At 37.7% G+C, this 19,369-nt stretch overlaps 1 protein-coding gene across 1 annotated transcript in view; it reads left to right on the top strand.

Annotated features, from left to right (window-relative positions):
* Positions 1–18,923, top strand: part of PPP2CB (protein phosphatase 2 catalytic subunit beta) — a 29,842-nt gene extending 10,919 nt beyond the window's left edge. Inside the window, exons 2-7 of the mRNA XM_037526009.2 lie at positions 8,450–8,659; positions 10,209–10,382; positions 13,564–13,653; positions 13,747–13,908; positions 16,108–16,226; positions 18,221–18,923. Coding sequence (XP_037381906.1) covers positions 8,450–8,659; positions 10,209–10,382; positions 13,564–13,653; positions 13,747–13,908; positions 16,108–16,226; positions 18,221–18,293 — 828 coding nt within the window. The 3' untranslated portion in view covers positions 18,294–18,923. The remainder of the gene's footprint in view (positions 1–8,449; positions 8,660–10,208; positions 10,383–13,563; positions 13,654–13,746; positions 13,909–16,107; positions 16,227–18,220) is intronic.
* Positions 18,924–19,369: the final 446 nt, after the last annotated feature.

The following is a 19,369-nucleotide window of genomic DNA, read 5'->3' as shown; positions in this document are numbered from 1 at the left end:
TTGCCAGTTCCCTTACATGTGGTTATGTTGCTCTTGAGAGACCTTTGCTAACTGTCTCAATCTTTAGACATTATGCTAGGATGTTTCTGGCTGTGGGATTTGGTGTCTGCAAATTAGTTATTTTGTTAAGGCCTTTTTTTCTTTATGTCCTGATGCTTTGGCTAGACTTAGCACTTCGCCCCAGTAATTTAAAAGAGCTATACAGAGAACATAATGTGATCATATCTAAAAATTGTTAGAGCATCTTCCTGTGTGGAACTTCTGGATAGTTTTTCTTATTAAGTAGGTGAGATCAATAATATGTTTTGGTAATTTTTCTTTTACATTTATTTATTAAATATCCTTTGTAGCAAGTGTATTTCTACAATCTTTTTTTTTTAATGCAGACCCCTTTTTTTTTTTTATTTGAAGATCTATTTATTTATACCAGCACTGGGTACAGTCAGAGGCGTGAGAGGATGAGAGAATTCACCAGAGCCAGAGCGGGGAGCAGAGCAGGCAGAAGGACCGAAGTACACTGCTGAGGGGAGCAGCGGGCGGCAGGAGAGGTCTGCGCGCCATGTGGGACCCTCCTCCAGTGGCCAGGGAGCAGCCAGGGATCAAACCAGCGGCTGCGTGCAGCTTCGCAACCCAGTGCTCAACCGCTGCGCCACTGGGGAGGCCCTCTATAATATTCTTAATGGCTACTTACTATTCCATTTTGAGAATATACCATGTTTGTTTTAGCTATCCAATGGACATTTATACTTTACAGTTTTTTTCCTTAAAAGTAAACATTGTTTTACTGATATTTATCTGATACTACTCACAGTTTAAAAATCTAGAAGTCTAGTTGCTTGCTCCACTGTGTAATTATTAAGCTTTGTGTGTGTAACAGAAAACCTGAAATAATAAGGGCTTAACCAAGGTAGCGGTTTGCATTTCTCTTAGTACAGGAAAATCCAGAGATAAAATCAGTTCATGATGTATGGCAGTTCCACACAGTTTACCAGGAAACTAGACATCTTGCTTTATTAGTTTTTTGTGACTTCTGCAAGCTGAGTGGCTTTAAACAACAGAAAAATACTCCCCACAGCACTGAAGGCCAGAAATCTAAAATCAAAGCATCGACCTCTGGAGGCTCTGAGAGAGAATCCATTCCTTGCCTCTTACTGCTTCTGGCAGCTGCTGTCATTCATTGACCACATTGTTTCAGTCCACCTCTGTATCTGTCTCGAATCTCTGTCTTTTCCCTTTTTTTTTTAAGATTTTATTCATTTATGTTGAACATTTTTTCATATGCCTGTTGGCCATTTGTATTTCCTCTTTGGAGAAGTTTCTTTTTAGCTCTTCTGCTCATTTTTTGACTGGATTATTTTCTTTGTTTTTGTTGAGTCTTGTCAGCTCTTTGCAGATTTTTGTGATCAGTCCTTTATCATTAGTGTTGTGTACAAAAATTTTCTCCCAGTCGGTGGGATTTCTCTTTGTTTTGGTTATTGTCTCTTTTGCTGTACAGAAGCTCTTTAATTTGATGTAGTCCCAGCTGTTTATCTTTGCCTTCACTCTCACTGCTTTGGGTGATGTGTCTGTAAAGATGTCTTTGAGGTGCAAGTCATGTAGTGTTTCACCTATATTTTCTTCTCAAAACTACAATGAGATACCATCTCACACCAGTGAGAATGGCACATACTAAAAAAGCTAGCAACAACAAATGTTGGCAAGGATGTGGAGAAAAAGGAACTCTCCTGCACTGTTGGTGGGAGTGCAGACTGGTCCAACCACTATGGAAAGCTGTGTGGAGATTTCTGGACCTACTAAACATAGAGCTTCCATATGATCCAGCAATTCCACTCCTAGGTATTTACCCAAAAGAAACAGAAACATTAATTCCAAAGCGCACCTGCACCCCTGTTTATAGCAGCACTGTTTACAATAGCTAAGCTTTGGAAACAACCCAAATGCCCAAAAATAGATGGCTGGATCAAGTAAATGTGGTACATACACATCATGGAATATTACTCAGCATTCAAAAAAGATAAACACATGCAATTTGCAGCAACATGGATGGAGCTGGAAGGGATCACGCTCAGCAAAATAAGCCAGAAAGAAAAAGAAAAATACCGGATGGTCTCACTCATAGCAGGAATCTAGACAACCTAAATAAGGGACTAGGAAAAAGAATAACTATAAGAAAGAAAAAAATCAAAATCAACAAACAACTATGAACCAGAGACACTCTATGGGAGGAGGGGGGAAGGGATTGGGGTCAAAATATGGGGGTTGCAATTGTATGGGGAATATAAAAATAAAATAAAGAAAAAGATTTTATTCATTTATGCATATAAGAACTGGGTATAGGCCAAAGGTGCAGGGGGTGAGAGGATTCACCAGGGACAGAGTGGGGAGCAGAACAGGCAAATCTACTGAAATACACTGCTGAGGGGAGCAGCAGACAAGACAGGAGAGGTCTGCTGTGACATGTAGGTTAGCTCCTTGGCCGGGATCTAACTCATGCCACAGTGGCTTCCAATAGCTTGATAATGCTGAGACTTTAACACCTGTGCCACCAGGGAGGCCCCTTCTGTTTTGTTTTTGTTTGTTGTTTGTTTTTTTTTAATTTATTTATTTATACAAGAACCAGGGTACAGACCAGATGTGCGGGAGAGTGAGAGGATTCACCAGAGACAAGGCTCAGCAGACCTCTCCTGTCTCATCCGCTACTCCCCTTAGCAGTGTATTTCAGTAAATCCCCCTGTTCTGCTCCCCACTCTGTCTCTGGTGAATATTCTCACTGCCTGGCACCCATGGCCTACACCCCAGTTCTACCTACCCAAAACAAAACCAAAAAGAAAGAAAAAAGAAATAGTGGAAATGGCTATTGGGGAGAAATGGGAGATGAGTAATGGGCCTGATGGTGACCAAATCATGCATCAGGACTGCACACTGATAGAGGGATGTTTGGAAAGCCAGAGTATACCCCATCCCCTATGGCAATGAAATGAGTTCTAACAAACTTCAGAGGTAAATGCAGTTTGTAGGCATTCTGCGCTACACACTCTCTTGAGGGTTCTCCTAACTCCTATCTTGACTACCAAAAAAAAGACTGAAGATGAAACTATATTGACTTTTTTTTTAAAGATTTATTTATGCATACAAGAACTGGGGTGTAGGCCAGAGGTGCCGGGGTGGTGGTGAAAGGATTCACCAGAGACTGAGTGGGGAGCAGAACAGGCAGATCTACTGAAATACACTGCTAAGGAAAGCAGCAGGCAAGACAGGAGAGGTCTGCTGTGCCCTGCAGGTTAGCTCCCTAGCTGGGGAACATACTCATGTTGAACAGTGGCTTGAGCTGTGGCTGGTGATAGCTTGATAGGGGTATGTCTTTAACCCCTGCGCCACCAGGGAGGTCCTTGAACTACCTTGACTTTAAAACTGTATAGCTCCTTGGGGAAAAGAAGTTGGTCTCGATTGTGGTAGAGTAGGAGTTAAAATGTGACTCACAAAATACTGAAGTAAATAGAACTTTTAGACTACTCAGCAATGAGTGAGAAGCAACAATATGGCAAACAAATTTTAACAAGCAAGCAAAAAGAAACAGTTTTGGAAATAAAATAGAAAGAACTAGAGGTGAAAAAGCAAAATCTTACCCAAGGAACAGGAAAAAAACTCCCCATGTTTGCTTAAGTGGTAGAACAACACTTTATAATGTGGATTTAATGAAAGAAACTCAAAGACCACAGAGTAGCACAAACTAGGAACAAAAAAAAAGTAGTAATTATAAAGAAACAGAATAGACATGACAGAAAAAAAATCTTAGCTGCATTGCCAAAGAAAAAATTTAGGATAATTACAAGGATTGCAAGTATAAACAAAAGAGATTCGACAGGGGCCTCCCCAGTGGCGCAGCGGTTGAGCGCTGGGTTGCGAAGCTGCCCGCGGCCTCTGCGGCGCCGGTTCGATCCCCGGCTGCTCCCCGGCCACCGGAGGAGGGTCCCACATGGCGCGCAGACCTCTCCTGCCGCCCGCTGCTCCCCTCAGCAGTGTACTTAGGTCCTTCTGCCTGCTCTGCTCCCTGCTCTGGCTCTGGTGAATTCTCTCACCCTCCCGCGCTTCTGACTGTGCCCAGTGCATGTATAAACAAAACAAAAACAAATCAAATAAATAAATAAATAAAAACATGCCTCTATAAAAAAAAAATAAATAAAAAAAAAAAAAAGAGATTCGACAAACCTGACTACAAAACAATTCGACTGATTAGTTTCTGAAATAGGAAATTTGACAAAGAGAACAGAAAAAGTATTCTACTTCATGTTAAGAAAAAATCCCTGAATTAAGAAATTAAGAATTAAGCCTCCACAACCATGAAAACTAACTTTCTGTTGTTTCTGAGCTACTCAGCCTATGGCATTTTTGTGATAGCACCTTGAATAGACTTACGATACCAATGGTTATAAAATTTGTAAAGAAAAAAACAGTTGTCATTTTAAATAGAAGAGAATCTAAATTATCAAAACTACTTAAACATGTTTTCAATTTACAAGTGCGTTTTGTAAAAATGTGACATTAAGAAATGTTTTCTTGGGCCTCCCCGGTGGCGCAATTGTTGAGCACTGGGTTGCGAAGCTGCCCGCAGCCTCTGCAGCGCCAGTTCGATCCCCAGCTGCTCCCTGGCCACCGGAGGAGGGTCCCACATGGCGCGCAGACCTCTCCTGTGCCCGCTGCTCCCCTCAGCAGTATTCTTCGGTCCTTCTGCCTGCTCTGCTCCCCGCTCTGGTTCTGGTGAATTCTCTCACCCTCCCGCGCTTCTGACTGTACCCAGTGCTTGTATAAATGAATAAATAAATCTTTTTTTTAAAAAAAAAGAAATGTTTTCTTAAGCCACCCCTTCTAATTAAGTATAAATTACCTTGGATTACATCTAACAGCAGCAACAAGTAGTAGATATTATTGAACAGATTATGAAACTTGATTTAATAAAAGGAAATCTAAATAAATGATCAATACCATAGTCACCTGTGGGGAAAGACTTGGTATTTTTTAGATGTTCATTTATTCCAAATTATGAATTAATACAGTTTCAATCAAGATCTCAAGATTTTTATACAACTTGACAGTTTAGTTATAAAATTCATATGGAATAAAGTTCATGTGGAAGGGCTAAAGTAGTCAGTTTTGAATGAAAGGGATTAAGAAAGGAATCTCTCTTCCATGTTATGGTTTATTTAATAGTAATTAATTCAGTCTGTTATTGACCCAGAGTTGGAGACCAAGGAGAATGGAACCTGGGACAATGAACTAAAGTGCTGATACTAATTTTGGGAAGTGAAAACCCATATAGATGAAGTGAAGAGAGAAAATAAGCCAGGAAGTGCCGGAGACCAGCTCCAGTGAACAGGCTGAGGATATGAACCCGAAAGAACCTGTAAATAAAGAACTGATAGACACAAAATAGAGTTTAAGAGAAGCAGGACCCAGGGGACGCAAGGCCTCTCATCCTGAGCTCAAGTGTCCCAAGTGCCAGGTGTAACTCATTTTTATTGATATAAACAGTCCCCCTGCCCTCCTTGTTAGTTATTAGACAGTGAATCATTCTCTTAGTATTTAGCCTTGTCTGGGCATACATACATTACTTTTTAATTTTGCGTTATCGGGTATATTATACTCCCTTTTTAATCTCGCCTGCTTCTCAGGCTTAGCTTTGCTGACACAAGAAAGGACATCATGGTCTGGCCAGTCTTCCAGTCATGACCTTGACATTCTCCTTGTGTCAGCATCTCATGCCTTAGGGGTCTCCAACAAAGAAGAGCTGTGAAGTAATGTGATGTGATACATTACCTTGCGAGGTGGAACTATGTCCAAATCCAGAGAGATCATACCTCACAGAAGTCCCTAAAAGGGAAAACAGTTTATTTCTCTGGCTCCCTTTCCTCCCTGCCCCTTCCCAATGGACAGGTTTCATTGCACTGGGAGATGACTCACTCACTTCAACATTGTACCATCTAATTCATAGCACCTGCTTAAGAAGCCACATCCCACCATGTGCCATTCCAGCCATCCCTGGAAGTAGAGGAATAGCTCAGCATAGGTCTGAGTGAGGACCAAGCAGATCCAGGGCTTAAGCTTAGACTCCTACCAGCCCAGGGTCTAGGCAAGGGAACCATCAACCATAATAGCAGAGCAATTCAAGAGTGAGGCAGTTTCTTCAGAAGAACGAATGTTAAGAGAATCTTAGACAATGTAAATTCCAGGGTTACCTTTATGACCTCTGTAAGAACAGTTTCTAAAACAAGACCCAACAGCACACATCATAAAAAGGGTAGAGAGATAAATTTAGCTATCTTAAAAAAAAGTTTAGAAAAAGCATTAACCACAAATTTAACTAGAAACACTATGAGCCTTCAGCCTGAGACTAAGAGAAGAGACTTAAAATGCATAAAACCAATAAAAGGTAATTCTCCCAAATTCATAATTCTACCAAAAATGGCACACATCAGTAGGAAAAATATAAACAACCAAAAAAAAAAATTAGGCTAATTTTGTGAGTAGGGGACACACAAAATACAGTGACCAATAAACATGAAAAGCTGTAAAAAAGTTAATTAGAGGTGCAAATGAAAAGATCTCAGTACATACTAATTGGCAAAAATGTTAAAGTCTGTTGACAAAGAAGCAGGCCAACAGGCACCTAGAATAGTACAGAGAAACTCAAAATCCATGTTTTTAACTGCTTTTTAGATTATCAAGTCCCTGGTGGGGCAGAGAAATGTCTGTCCCTACAATTCTACTCACCCATCATTTGGCTCACCTTTACTGGGATCTACTTTAAGTTTCAGTTGGGGCCTTTGACTTGCTGCCCTGTATCATTTTCAATACCATCATCACATTCATGATAGGGCTGTTTCTTAATTGCTAAATTAGCCCAGTTCTTACCTCTTGTTTGTCACGGCTTTCTGTTTCTGATATTTCATGGATCTGGAAACATGATAGTGTTTTAGGATTTTGTACATAAGTAAACAGACCCAGAATAAGACCTAAGCATTTTGGCAGGTTGATTACATATATCTTTTTACATACCTGTTTTACTAGAGGCCTTTGGGAGGCCTTTTTAATTTTCTTTCTGACTCTGGGGTCTTACTCGTATTAGGCAAAGTTGCTAGATGGATGAGGAGTAATGAAATTTAATTTAGTCAGTACATATGTCATTGTTTACGTTATAAATTCTATCCTTCAGAGTCTCCTAATGGTATATGCTGTTAGCTCATTAAATACAAAATATTTGGAATAAAGAAGTTGAACATTGGGCTTCCCTGGTGGCGCAGGCGGTTGAGCGCAGCTCTGTGAAGCTGTCCGCAGCCTCTGCAGGTGCGGGTTCAATCCCGGCCAACTGGGGAAATAACACATGGCAGGGCAGACCTCTCCTGTCTTGCCTGCTGCTCCCCTCAGCAGGGTGTTTCTGACGGTCAGCCTGTTCTGTTCCCTGCTTTGTCTCTGGTGAATCTTCTCACCCTCCCACACATCTGGCCTGTCCCAGTTCTTGCATGCATGGGGTAAAAATGTTTCTTTGTGAAACAAATTGAATAATTTGTGCCTTTTTTATTCACCTGTTTTAACCTGTGAGTAAGATTACTTTTATTGGGATGCAGTTCCTATACCATATAATTCAGTCATTTATAGTGTACATTCGGTGACTTCTAGTTCTTTTGCAGGTATACATGCATCCATCACCACAATATTGGAACATTTTAATTACCCTCAAAAGAATCCCTGTACCTCTTAGCAACTATTCCCAGCCCCCCCAGCCCTAGGCAGCACTACTCTTTCTATCTCAGTAGACTTGCCAATTCTGGACATTCATGTAAATAGTCATACAGTATATGACCATTTGTGACTGATTGCCTTTTTTAACTTGCAGTGTTTTCAGAGTTACATCATGTGTCAGTACTTCATTTCTTTTTCTTGCTGAATAATATTCTATTGATTGGATATACTACATTTTATTTACCTGTAGTTTCCACTTTGTGTGGTTTGTACTTTTTGGCTATTGTAAATAATGTTGCCAACGGAAGTAAAGAGGTATGTTTACGTATGTTCATAAGTATATGTCTGGGAGTGGAATTGCTAGATCACATGGTAATTCTGTGCTTAACATTTTGAGGAACTACAACTTTAGAGGAACTACCACTTTCAAGGAACTACCACTTTTCCATAGCATCTATGCTGTTTTACTCTCACACCCACAGTGTGTAAGACTTTCACTCTCACACCCACAGTGTGTAAGACTTCTGCACCCACACAAACACTTGTTACTATCTGTCTTAGCCATCCTAGTAGCCATGACAAAGTGGTACCTCACTGTGTCTTTTAAAAGAATAAAACTTAAATCACACCTCAGATGTTTTTCCCCAGCTTGCATTTATGATAGAAATTTATGATAGAATTTCTTTAATTGTTGATTTTATTTTTCTAACAGGCCAAGGAAATTTTAACAAAAGAATCAAATGTACAAGAGGTTCGTTGTCCTGTTACTGTCTGTGGAGATGTACATGGTCAATTCCATGATCTTATGGAACTCTTTAGAATTGGTGGGAAATCACCAGATACAAATTATCTATTCATGGGTGACTATGTGGACAGAGGTTATTATTCAGTGGAGACTGTGACTCTTCTTGTGGCATTAAAGGTATGATTAATGAAATTCCATTTTTTTCCCCAAGCTTTAAATCAGTAAAAGGCAAGCATTGGAAGTATTGCATATCATCTCTTCTGTTATCCATTCAGTTTTATAACTTCAAATACTAGTTGATTTTACATCTTTTAAAAGAGAGAGAATGATACCTCAGATTTCCCCTGCTTGATTCTGATAAATCATTTTCTTGGGTAATCCATAACTGAAGTCTTAGAATAATTTTTTATACTCAGTCAAAACATCTCTTTTTTTAAAAAAAGTATCTTAAAATTTTCCTTGTCAAGTCTTATTTGTGACTGTTTTTACTATTACTACACAATTTATATCTTTATCTGTTCACACTTCAATAACATGGTAACTTATATTTCTGCTTCTGAGATCTGATTCCCTCCTAATGTACTTTGCCCCTTATATAAGCTGTCAGATTAAATCTTACTTAAAACTTCCACCTTATTCTTTGCTCCCAAACTGATTCCATGTTGCCCGGAGCTCAAACTCCTTGTCTAGTTCTCTATAAACTAGCCTGAATTTGCCTGCCAAGAATTAGCATAAACGCTTTACCTCAAAGAGTTTAAATGTTTAAATGCTCAACCTATTATCTCTGTTACCTGATTTCTTACCCTTTCTGCCAAAACTCATGTAAAGTCCCAACTCCTTTTTCTTCTGTGAAGCTTTGTACCATATTTACCTCACCCTTCTGCTCTAAATTACCATGAAACTTACTTCTTTACATAATGGTTTATTGCCTTCTGTTATTTCTTTCTTGTACCTCTCAGTCCCCTGAAGAGCACATGTCATGTATTATACTTCTGTGGACTTGTCATTTAGCATTAAGCACTGATTTTAATGTTGAACACATAACGGATGCTTAGTAAATATGTATGAATAAAAGTATTTGCAACTTTTGATTAATTTGGTTTACAGAATCTGATGTTTTTTCATATTTACCAGACAGATTCCTAGCTAAATAGTGTGCTATAGGTATTTTTCTGTGTTTTGTTATTTCTAGAATCTTAATACATTTGAAATCTTGCCCAGATTTGGCAAGGGCCTTTTTTTTTTTTTTTTTTTTGTTTTTTTTGTTTTTTTTTGTTTTTGGCAAATGTAATCTTCCTGTGGGAAATAAAAGTTGAAAAGAGGAAGAAATTAAGACTATAGAACAGTTTGTCCCAGGTCCAGATTTCTGATTTTTAGTACCCATTCAGCAGTAAGAAAATCAGTGTTCCAGAAAGACATAGAAGATTGTATTTGAAACAATGAATCAAATGTAAGTTTACTATAATTATATAGTTATCAGTTAGTAAGGAATCCATTGAAGGTGGTATAAGTAATAATGCAGGATGACTACAGGAATTATTTTAATCAAAAGGACCTGACTACAAATGAAAAAAAAAATTACTATTAAAAAAAACTAGCATTTAATTTACTAGCAGAGAAAAGAGCCATTTAAAGAAATGAGTTAGATGTTAATGTGTTTAACATGAAACTATTGATAGTAAAAATAGTGCTTTGTGCCATGGATTTATTATGCTTTTTTCTCCAGGTGCGGTATCCGGAACGCATTACAATATTGAGAGGAAATCACGAAAGCCGGCAGATTACCCAAGTATATGGCTTTTATGATGAATGTCTGAGAAAGTACGGAAATGCCAATGTTTGGAAATATTTTACAGATCTATTTGATTATCTTCCACTTACAGCTTTAGTAGATGGACAGGTATGTGTGAGTATACTTACATGTCTTGCAAAGGCAAGGTGAGCTAAAAATAAGATTTTCTAATTTATGGTCTAGACTTTCACATGACTTAAGTTTCCACGTCTTTTTGGCCTTTTCTGCCTCTTTCCCTGTGAGATTTCAGAACAGGAAATAGGATAAGTTTTATACACTTTGAGATCAGCAGATTTCCCTGTTCTCGGATAATGTATAGTCTTTTGACCAAAGAATGTGCCACTTTTTTTTATTACAAGAATGGTAAATAAGGGGCCTCCGCGGTGGCGCAGCGGTTGAACGCTGGGTTGCAAAGCTGCCTGCAGCCTCTGCAGCACCGGTTCCATCCCCGGCTGCTCCCCGGCCACTGAAGGAGGGTCCCACATGGCACGCAGACCTCTCCTGCCGCCCGCTGCTCCCCTCAGCAGTGTACTTTGGTCCTTCTGCCTGCTCTGCTCCCCACTCTGGCGCTGGTGAATTCTCTCGCCCTCCCGTGCTTCTGACTGTACCCAGTGCATGTATAAACAAACAAATAAATAAATAAATAAAAACATGCCTATAAAAAAAAAAGAAAAAAAAAAGAATGGTAAATAAATGCTTGAGATCCCAATGTGCAATACTAGTAAAACAAAGCAGTTTATTTTAACTGTCTACTATGTTTGCTGGTTACCATTAATAACTTTTTATTCCTAGTTTCATAATTGTAAGTAGTAATATTGTTATTAACACCTTCTTGACTAAGAAATGAATGCTCTTGTTCCCACCTGTAACAAGTACTATAGACATAATATAAAATATTCAAAAGTATAAGAAAAACATGTATACTTTTTCTGTTATCCCAATTTCTAGAAGTTATGACTGAGCATGAACTGACTTGAATTTCAATTTTAATTTAAAGCATGCAATAACTGTACAGTTCTTAAACTATTATTTAAAAAAAACCAGAGCTGTCTGGGGTATAATAGATTCCCTTTGATACTGTATGTGGGAATATAATTTGGTTATGGTCTTTTCTGTGTGATCCAGATGGTCCATCTTTTCCCAGTCATTATTTTGGAAACCACAATAATTTATTTTAAAGGACCATATTTTGCCTAGACTTTCTAAAATGAATTTAAGGGATGTTAAATTTTAATTTAGGATTTTAATTTTAATCTTCATTAACATAATTAATAAATTATTTTAGGACAGTCTAACACCATTGATAGTGAATCTAGCTTTTTCAATGGGTATATTAGAGCTTTTATTTATTGAATGTGGTTCAAGTCAAATTATATCTTTTTCCTTCCCCAGCAACTTAGCTTTAATGAGTCATTGATTTTTCCTATCATAGAATTTTTAAGGAATAAAACTGTCATATACACACATTATTGGTGACAGGTTAGTGTTTATAAAATGTAGTTATAGAAACACTGTACACTCCAGAAATCAGGTGGATACATAGAGCATTTAAACAATGTGACAAACCTACTTAACAGATAGATAGTATAGACTTTAGTATACAGGTACCCAGTAAACAAAACCGAATAATCTCACATACCCACCTTCCTTCGCTTCTTCCTCTCCCCCGTCTTGCCTTTCCTTCCCTGCTTTCTTTTCATCTGTCTATCCATCTATCCATCTGTCTATCATGTGTTAAGTGACAGTCTCTAATTGAAAGTAGAACAAAACTCAGACTAGAAATTAAACAGAAAAGGGAAATGAAAATTCTGCTTGCTTGGGAACTTTTACAGTCTTCTGACAATCAGAAAATAAAAGGTAAGAATTTAAATTGTTTCTCAGTGAGAGTTGGAAGTATGGGTATAGACCAAAACTTGGATGTTATCAAGAAGTGAAATGGAAGGAAATACATAGCCTTACATCTGTTTTGTAGCAAAAGAGAAAAGAAATAATGTGATGCCAAAAACAGGGTTTTTTTAAAAGTCTACTGGAAAAGAAATGGTCAAACTGGTATAGAAAAAAAAAGGGAGGGTGACAGAAAACAGTAGGGATGAGAAATAAGATTATTACTGTAAATATAGAGGCAGTTATGTATTATAAAAACAGGTACATTCAGTAAACTTGAGAAGCTGAATGAAATGTGTCAGAGCAGAACATGATTATGAAAGTATTTTTGAAACTAGATCAATGCAAATAGACTACAAGACTTAGGGGGGAAAATGGAAAAGTAACCAAGTCTAGGTAGTTTCATAGGTGAATTCCCAAGCCTTTAAGGAACAGAAAAATGGAAAGCTCAAAACTCACTCTGTACAGCTAGTATGACCCCATTTGACCAAACCAGACTTGGCAAGCACATAAAATTAGACCAAAAACATTTGAAAGAAAGTCCCTTTATCTTATTATTTAAAACTCATTTACTAAGGTATAAAATAAAATTGTATTAATTGGATAAAGAAACTGTACTTATCAGCAAAACATCAGAAACCCCATCAAAGTAGGGAAAAAGATACTGTCTAAAACTATTGTGTCTGATTCAGAATCCCTAGAGGATGGACCTGAGAGTAGGTATTTTACCAAAAACATAAATCTTGTGATACTCAGTTTTGATTTTGGAAATCCTTGTGTTTATATTGAGCAACATCAACAATTAAAAAGTAGGGCCTCTCTGGTGGCGCAAGGGGTTAAGACAGCACAATGAAGCTATTGGCAGCCACTGCAGCACGAGTTCGATCCCTGGCCAGGGAGCTACCCACATGGTGCAGCAGACCTCTCCTTACCCGCACGCTACTCCCCTCAGCAGTGTATTTCAGTCAGTCTGCCTGTTCCCCGCTCTGTCTCTGGCGAGTCCTCTCACTGGCCTGTATCCCAGTTCTTGTATGCATAAATAAAACTAAATTTTTTAAAAAGCATTAAAAAGTACAAGTACTAAGAAAAAGGCAAAAATATTTTTGCGGAAACATGTACACAGAAATCTTGGGAAATGAAAAATTATTGGCATTACTGACATGAATCAGGGTGTTTGCTGTAAGAGGGAAAAAATACACATCAGCAGTAACAATAGAATACAATGCTGAGTCACAGGGATCGAGGGACATTCCTTTCACTTAAAAGGAAAAAAAGTCACTATGAAACACCTAAAATTAAATTTTATTTTGAAAAGAAGAGCTGTTTGGATTGGCATTTGTAACCATTACTTATTGTCCATTAACTTTTAAGAATTAATAAAAGTATTCTCTAAATTTATAAACAGATTTTCTGCCTCCATGGTGGCCTGTCTCCATCCATAGATACACTGGATCATATAAGAGCCCTGGATCGTTTACAAGAAGTTCCACATGAGGTAAATAAACTTCATTTTTAGAAGAAATATAATCGTATTGTGGTAAAGCTAAATTATAATAACTTACAACATGTACTTAATTTTCTTGGCCAGGGCCCAATGTGTGATCTCTTATGGTCAGATCCAGATGATCGTGGTGGGTGGGGTATTTCACCACGTGGTGCTGGCTATACTTTTGGACAAGACATTTCTGAAACTTTTAATCACGCCAATGGTCTCACACTGGTTTCTCGTGCTCACCAGCTTGTAATGGAGGTATGTCCTTTTCCTACAGGATGATGATCTTTATTTGAAATAAACATGTATGTCTGTAGTAAGACTTAGTGACTTACAATATCAGAAACATCGTTCCCAATACCGAAATAAAAGGAGAAAAAACTTGGCTAGTATTTACAAGCAGGGAAAGTATTAGTTAGCCAAACCAGAATTATAATTCACATTTGAAATTAATTTAGGCTTAATGAAAAGTTGCAAAAATAGCAGCAAGGAATTCCCTTGTAGCCTACATTCAAATTCCTTCCTTATCTTATATTTGCTTTATCATTTTGTCTCTCCCTCCCTGTCCCTTTTCTCTCATATACATTACTTGATTTTGAACTGTTTGAATATCAGTTATAGACGTGATGGTCCTTTACTCCCAAATTTCCTTGTGTACTTAATATAAATAAGGACTTTCTGTTATATAACCACAATGTAGCTAGCATTGATGTATTTGATTGTCATTAATGTCCTTTATAGCAAAATTTAATTGTGTATGTGCTTATATAATCTAATCCTGAATTGAGCTATTCTGTCTCCTTTGATATGGAAATAATTCTTCAGATTTTCTGTTTTGCATTTTTTAAGTTTTAGTTTGTAGAAATAGTCTTCATATGGTTTGACTGATATTGATGATTATAGACTTAGGGTATGTATTTTTTTTTTTTTAAGATTTATTTATTTATACAAGCACTGGGTATAGTCAGAAGCGCGGGAGGGTGAGAGAATTTACCAGAGTCAGAGTGGGAAACAGAACAGGCAGACTGACGAAATACACTGCTGAGGGGAGCAGCGGGCGGCAGGAGAGGTCTGCACACCATGTGGGACCCTCGCCTGCGGCCAGGGATTGAACCGGCGCTGCAGAGACTGCGGGCAGCTTCGCAGCCCAGCGCTCAACTGCTGCGCCACCAGGGGAGGCCCTGGGATATGCATTTTTGGTGGGTATACCACAGAAAGATGTTGTGTCCTTCTCGGTCCCATCCTGTCAGGAGTTGTAAAATCTTTTTGTATCACTGCTAGTGGTATTAACTTGGATTACTTAGTTAAGGTAGTATCTCCCAGATTTCTCTACTATGGTGTTACTAATTTGTAAATATTAAAGGAATATAAACAGAAAATCATCCTTCCATGCCAAAAGGGAGTGCCTTCAAGATATTAGAGTGAATTTCACAGACCCACAGAGGCAAGAGGAGGGTATAGAAAATAAAGAACAAATTTATATGGTAAAGATAAATCTAATTATATCAGTAATTATAAGAGATGAAGAATTTTACTTCCCTAAAAGACAAACTCTCAAATTAGATAAATAACAGAATGTGTCTATTATTTGGGATGTATCTACAAGATATCACCACATTCCCTAGAAGTAGGGGTGGAAACTTGTGTAATCCTCTATCAATTTAGATAATTATCCAAAAGACAGTTAATAATGAATCAGAATAGGTGCTAAAACAAAAGGCAGAAATAGTCACTAATTGATGAAAAATGGGTGAGCTCTCTGGAAAGAAATAATACTGAATTTGTAACTACCTAATAATAGATTGAAAGTATTAATAAAGCAAAAGTTGACATAAAATATGAGGAAAAATTGAGAAATCTGTCATCGATGTGGGAGAAATTTGAAAATACATCTTAGCCAAGATCCTAAGCAGAAAATAAGTAGAAAAAGCAATACTGTGCTCACATAATACAGCCCATACCCAACAGCACAGTATTATGGTAACCATATAAGTATTATGGTAACCATATGTTAACATATAACCATATAAGATAACAGAACACTGCATTTCCATAGAAAGTATTTGTAACTTTTATTAGTTTTCTAAGTTTACTGTATCAGGGTTTTGGTTTTTGGGGTTTTTTTTAAGATTTATTTATTTATACATACAAAAACTGGGGTGCAGGCCAGAGGTGAGGGGTATGAGAGTATTTGCCAGAGATAAAGCAGGGAGCAGAACAGGCAGATTGACTGAAATACGCTGCTGACAGAAGCAGCAGGAGAGACCGGAGAGGTCTGCTGTACCGTGTGGCTTAGCTCCCTGGCTGGGGATTGAACTCATGCTGCGGTAGCTACTGATAGCTTCATAGTGGTGAGACTTAACCCCTTGTGCCACCAGGGACGTCTCTGTGTCATGGTTATTTTATATTACAGTAATATTATGGTGAAATATTGAAAAAAATTTTTTAATGCTGCAGGGATACAATTGGTGTCATGATCGGAATGTGGTTACCATTTTCAGTGCACCCAATTACTGTTACCGTTGTGGAAACCAGGCTGCTATCATGGAGTTAGATGACACTTTAAAATATTCCTTGTAAGTAACTTTAAAGTTTAAATGGAAAATTTTAGAAGGAAAAATTTAAACGTAAATTGAGGGAGAGATGGGGGCTACAAGAGTCTACGGTAAAGGACTAAGTATGGGTGATTAAGTGGTGCGGATCAGGTGATAACATATATCTAAGGGAGGTGTGATCCTATTCCCTTAAATCATGAACTGTGTTGTAAATCAGTGTTACCACAATAAAGGGGAAAAATAAAAATACTAAGCAAAAATATATAATTATTAAAAGTGTAGGATTTCTGCTTCTGAAATAGTAAAGAATGTGGCCAGCCCTCTCCCCAATAAAAACAATCATTTAACTAAAGGAACTTATATTGAATGGTTCTCTCAAGTTTTTGAAATTGTCCTTAAATGCATATAGAGAAACACTTACTTTAGAAAACCTACTAAAATCTCAGGGGTAACAGCCAGTCTGTGGAATTTAAGCCACAACATGCTCCCTCCCCCTACTTCCAGGTTCTTGGCCAGAAAGTGATCCAGGCATTCTACTCTGTGGGTGTGATCAAGAGCATGGGGGTTTCTCCCTCTTCCTATTTCTCAGTTGAGGGGGGAAACGTAGTGGGGAAGACAGTGTCAGGGTGCCACCATATCTTACCTACCCCAGTCCTGGGTTACAGAGTCTATTCCTTGTGTCTGTACTCGAAGAGCAGGTTGAGGTCTCCCTCCACCTGTCTCCTAGGATGTAAGTTCTACTCTAGAAAAAAATAGCAGGCAGAGCTGGTAGGTCTATAGTTCTTGCCCCAGTGCTGTTAATTTAACAGGATATTGCTAGCAAGTGGGCAAAATGGGTAAAGGTGGTCAACAGTGATGTCATTGTCCTAAGGATATAATGTACACCTTGGTGGCTGTAGTTAATATACTGTGTATTTGAAAGTTGCTGAGAATAGATCTTAAAAGTTTTCACCTCAAAGACAAAAAATTTTGACTGTGTAGTAATACATGTTAATCAGACATATTGATATGACAGTTTCCCAGTACATACATATATTGAATTGTGTGTATACCCATACAAGTGTTTTGTGTTATCACTTATATCTTAATTTAAAAAATAAGCTTTGGAAACAACCCAAATGCCCAAAAATAGATGACTGGATCAAGAAGATGTGGTACATATACACCATGGAATATTACTCAGCATTCAAAAAAGATAAACACATGCAATTTGCAGCAACATGGATGGCGCTGGAAGGGATCATGCTCAGCGAAATAAGCCAGAAAGAAAAAGAAAAATACCGGATGGTCTCACTCAGAGCAGGAATCTAGAAAACCTAAATAAGAGACCAGGAAAAAAAATAACTATAAGGAAGAAAGAATCAAAATCAACAAAAAACTATGAACCAGAGACACACTCTGGGGGAGCGGGGAAAGGAGGGGTTGGGGTCAAAATAAGGGGGCTGCAATTGTATGGGGTATATAAAAATAAAATTTAAAAAAATAAATAAAATACAAATCACAAATCAAAAAAAAAAAAAACACGAACCATGTCAGCTTAAGCAAAAAGAAAAAATAAACTAAGAGGTGGTGGGGAAGTGGGCAGCCGTAACTACTTACAGCTCAGGAGCAGTCACATAAAAATTCTGCTCTTGGTGAAAGACAGACAGAAAGTTCCTCAGCTCTGCCTGAGATTTACCTAAGTCAGTGAAAGATTGAGTACTTTTCCCCAAAATCTAGAATGAAGCGAGCATGTCCACTCTTACCACTTACATTTAAATGATAATACCGCAACCCTTTTATGCCAGGCACTGAACAAGACATTTTTTATATTTAAATTTTCACCATAGTTCTGTGTAGTAGTTTTATGGATGAAAACAGCTACAGTGATTGGCCCAGAGACATTGTAGTCACAAACAATGCAGTAAAGGTGGGAAACCAGGACTGTTCTTAGTACTACAGTGTCTTATTCTTGATTGATTTACTTGCAAAATCAAATTCTTTAATTATTTGCTTTCATTTTTTGTCATTTACAGCCTTCAGTTTGACCCAGCACCTCGTCGTGGAGAGCCTCATGTTACCCGGCGTACCCCAGACTACTTCCTGTAAATTCCTCTTGAGAAAATATGCCTTTGTATGTGGAAGTATACTGGACTTTTTAAAATACACATATTAAAAAAAGAAGCAGCAACATTAATCTATGTGTTTCGGTAACAAATTGGGATCTGTCTTGGCATTAAACCACATCATGGACCAAAATGTGCCATACTAATTGATGAGCATCTAGCACAATTCAAGACTGAAATTTAGTACATTATGTTCTAGATCAGTGACTTTTAACAATTTGCCTGCTGTATTTGTGTAACCATTTTCCTCTGGACTGTTCAAGCAAAAAAGGTAACTAACTCCTTCATCTCCTTTTGCACTTACTTGGAAAGTTTAGTTATAGTGTTTAACTGGCATGGATTAATAGAGTTGGAATTTTACTTTTAAGAAAAATTCACAAGCTCACTTCCATTTAATCCATTATCCTTTATATTTTATTGAAATGTATAATTAACTTAACTGAAGAAAAGAATCTTCTTGGGAGTATGCTGTCATAACATTTAAAGAGATTTCCCTTCATGTAAACTAAATTACTGTTTTATGTTGATCTCATATTTCTGTATATTTGTCCTGACAGTGCTTGCATCCTCTGTGGTGTACTGAGCAAATAAAACTTTCCATTTTAAACAAAAACATTGATTTACTGTGGTACTCTTTCAGTGAAAGTTTTTAATATTTTGAAACATAAAATCTGTTGACTATAGTAATCAGTATGTATGTAATACTTAATATAGGGCTTATTTTTCAAAAGAAAAAATTAAATAGTACTTGATAACTCTTAGATATAAAAATGCCATTTTTTTTAATAATAAATTTTATTTTTATATTCCCCATACAATTGCAACCCCCCCATTATGACCCCAATCCCTCCCCTCCTACTCCCCACCCCCCAAAAAGTGTCTCTGGTTCATAGTTTTTAGTTGATTTTGATTTTCACTTTCTTATAGTTATTCATTTTCCTGGTCCCTTATTTAAGTTTTCTAGATTCCTGCTATGAGTGAGACCATCCGGTATTTTTCTTTTTCTTTCTGGCTTATTTCGCTGAGCATGATCCCTTCCAACTCCATCCATGTTGCTGC

This window comes from Talpa occidentalis, unplaced genomic scaffold (assembly GCF_014898055.3).
Source record: "Talpa occidentalis isolate TD23 unplaced genomic scaffold, MPIMG_talOcc4v2.1 talOcc4.4, whole genome shotgun sequence".
NCBI classification, from domain to species: domain Eukaryota; kingdom Metazoa; phylum Chordata; class Mammalia; order Eulipotyphla; family Talpidae; genus Talpa; species Talpa occidentalis.
Note: the sequence above shows the minus strand (reverse complement) of the source record. Positions and strands in the feature narration are given on the sequence as shown.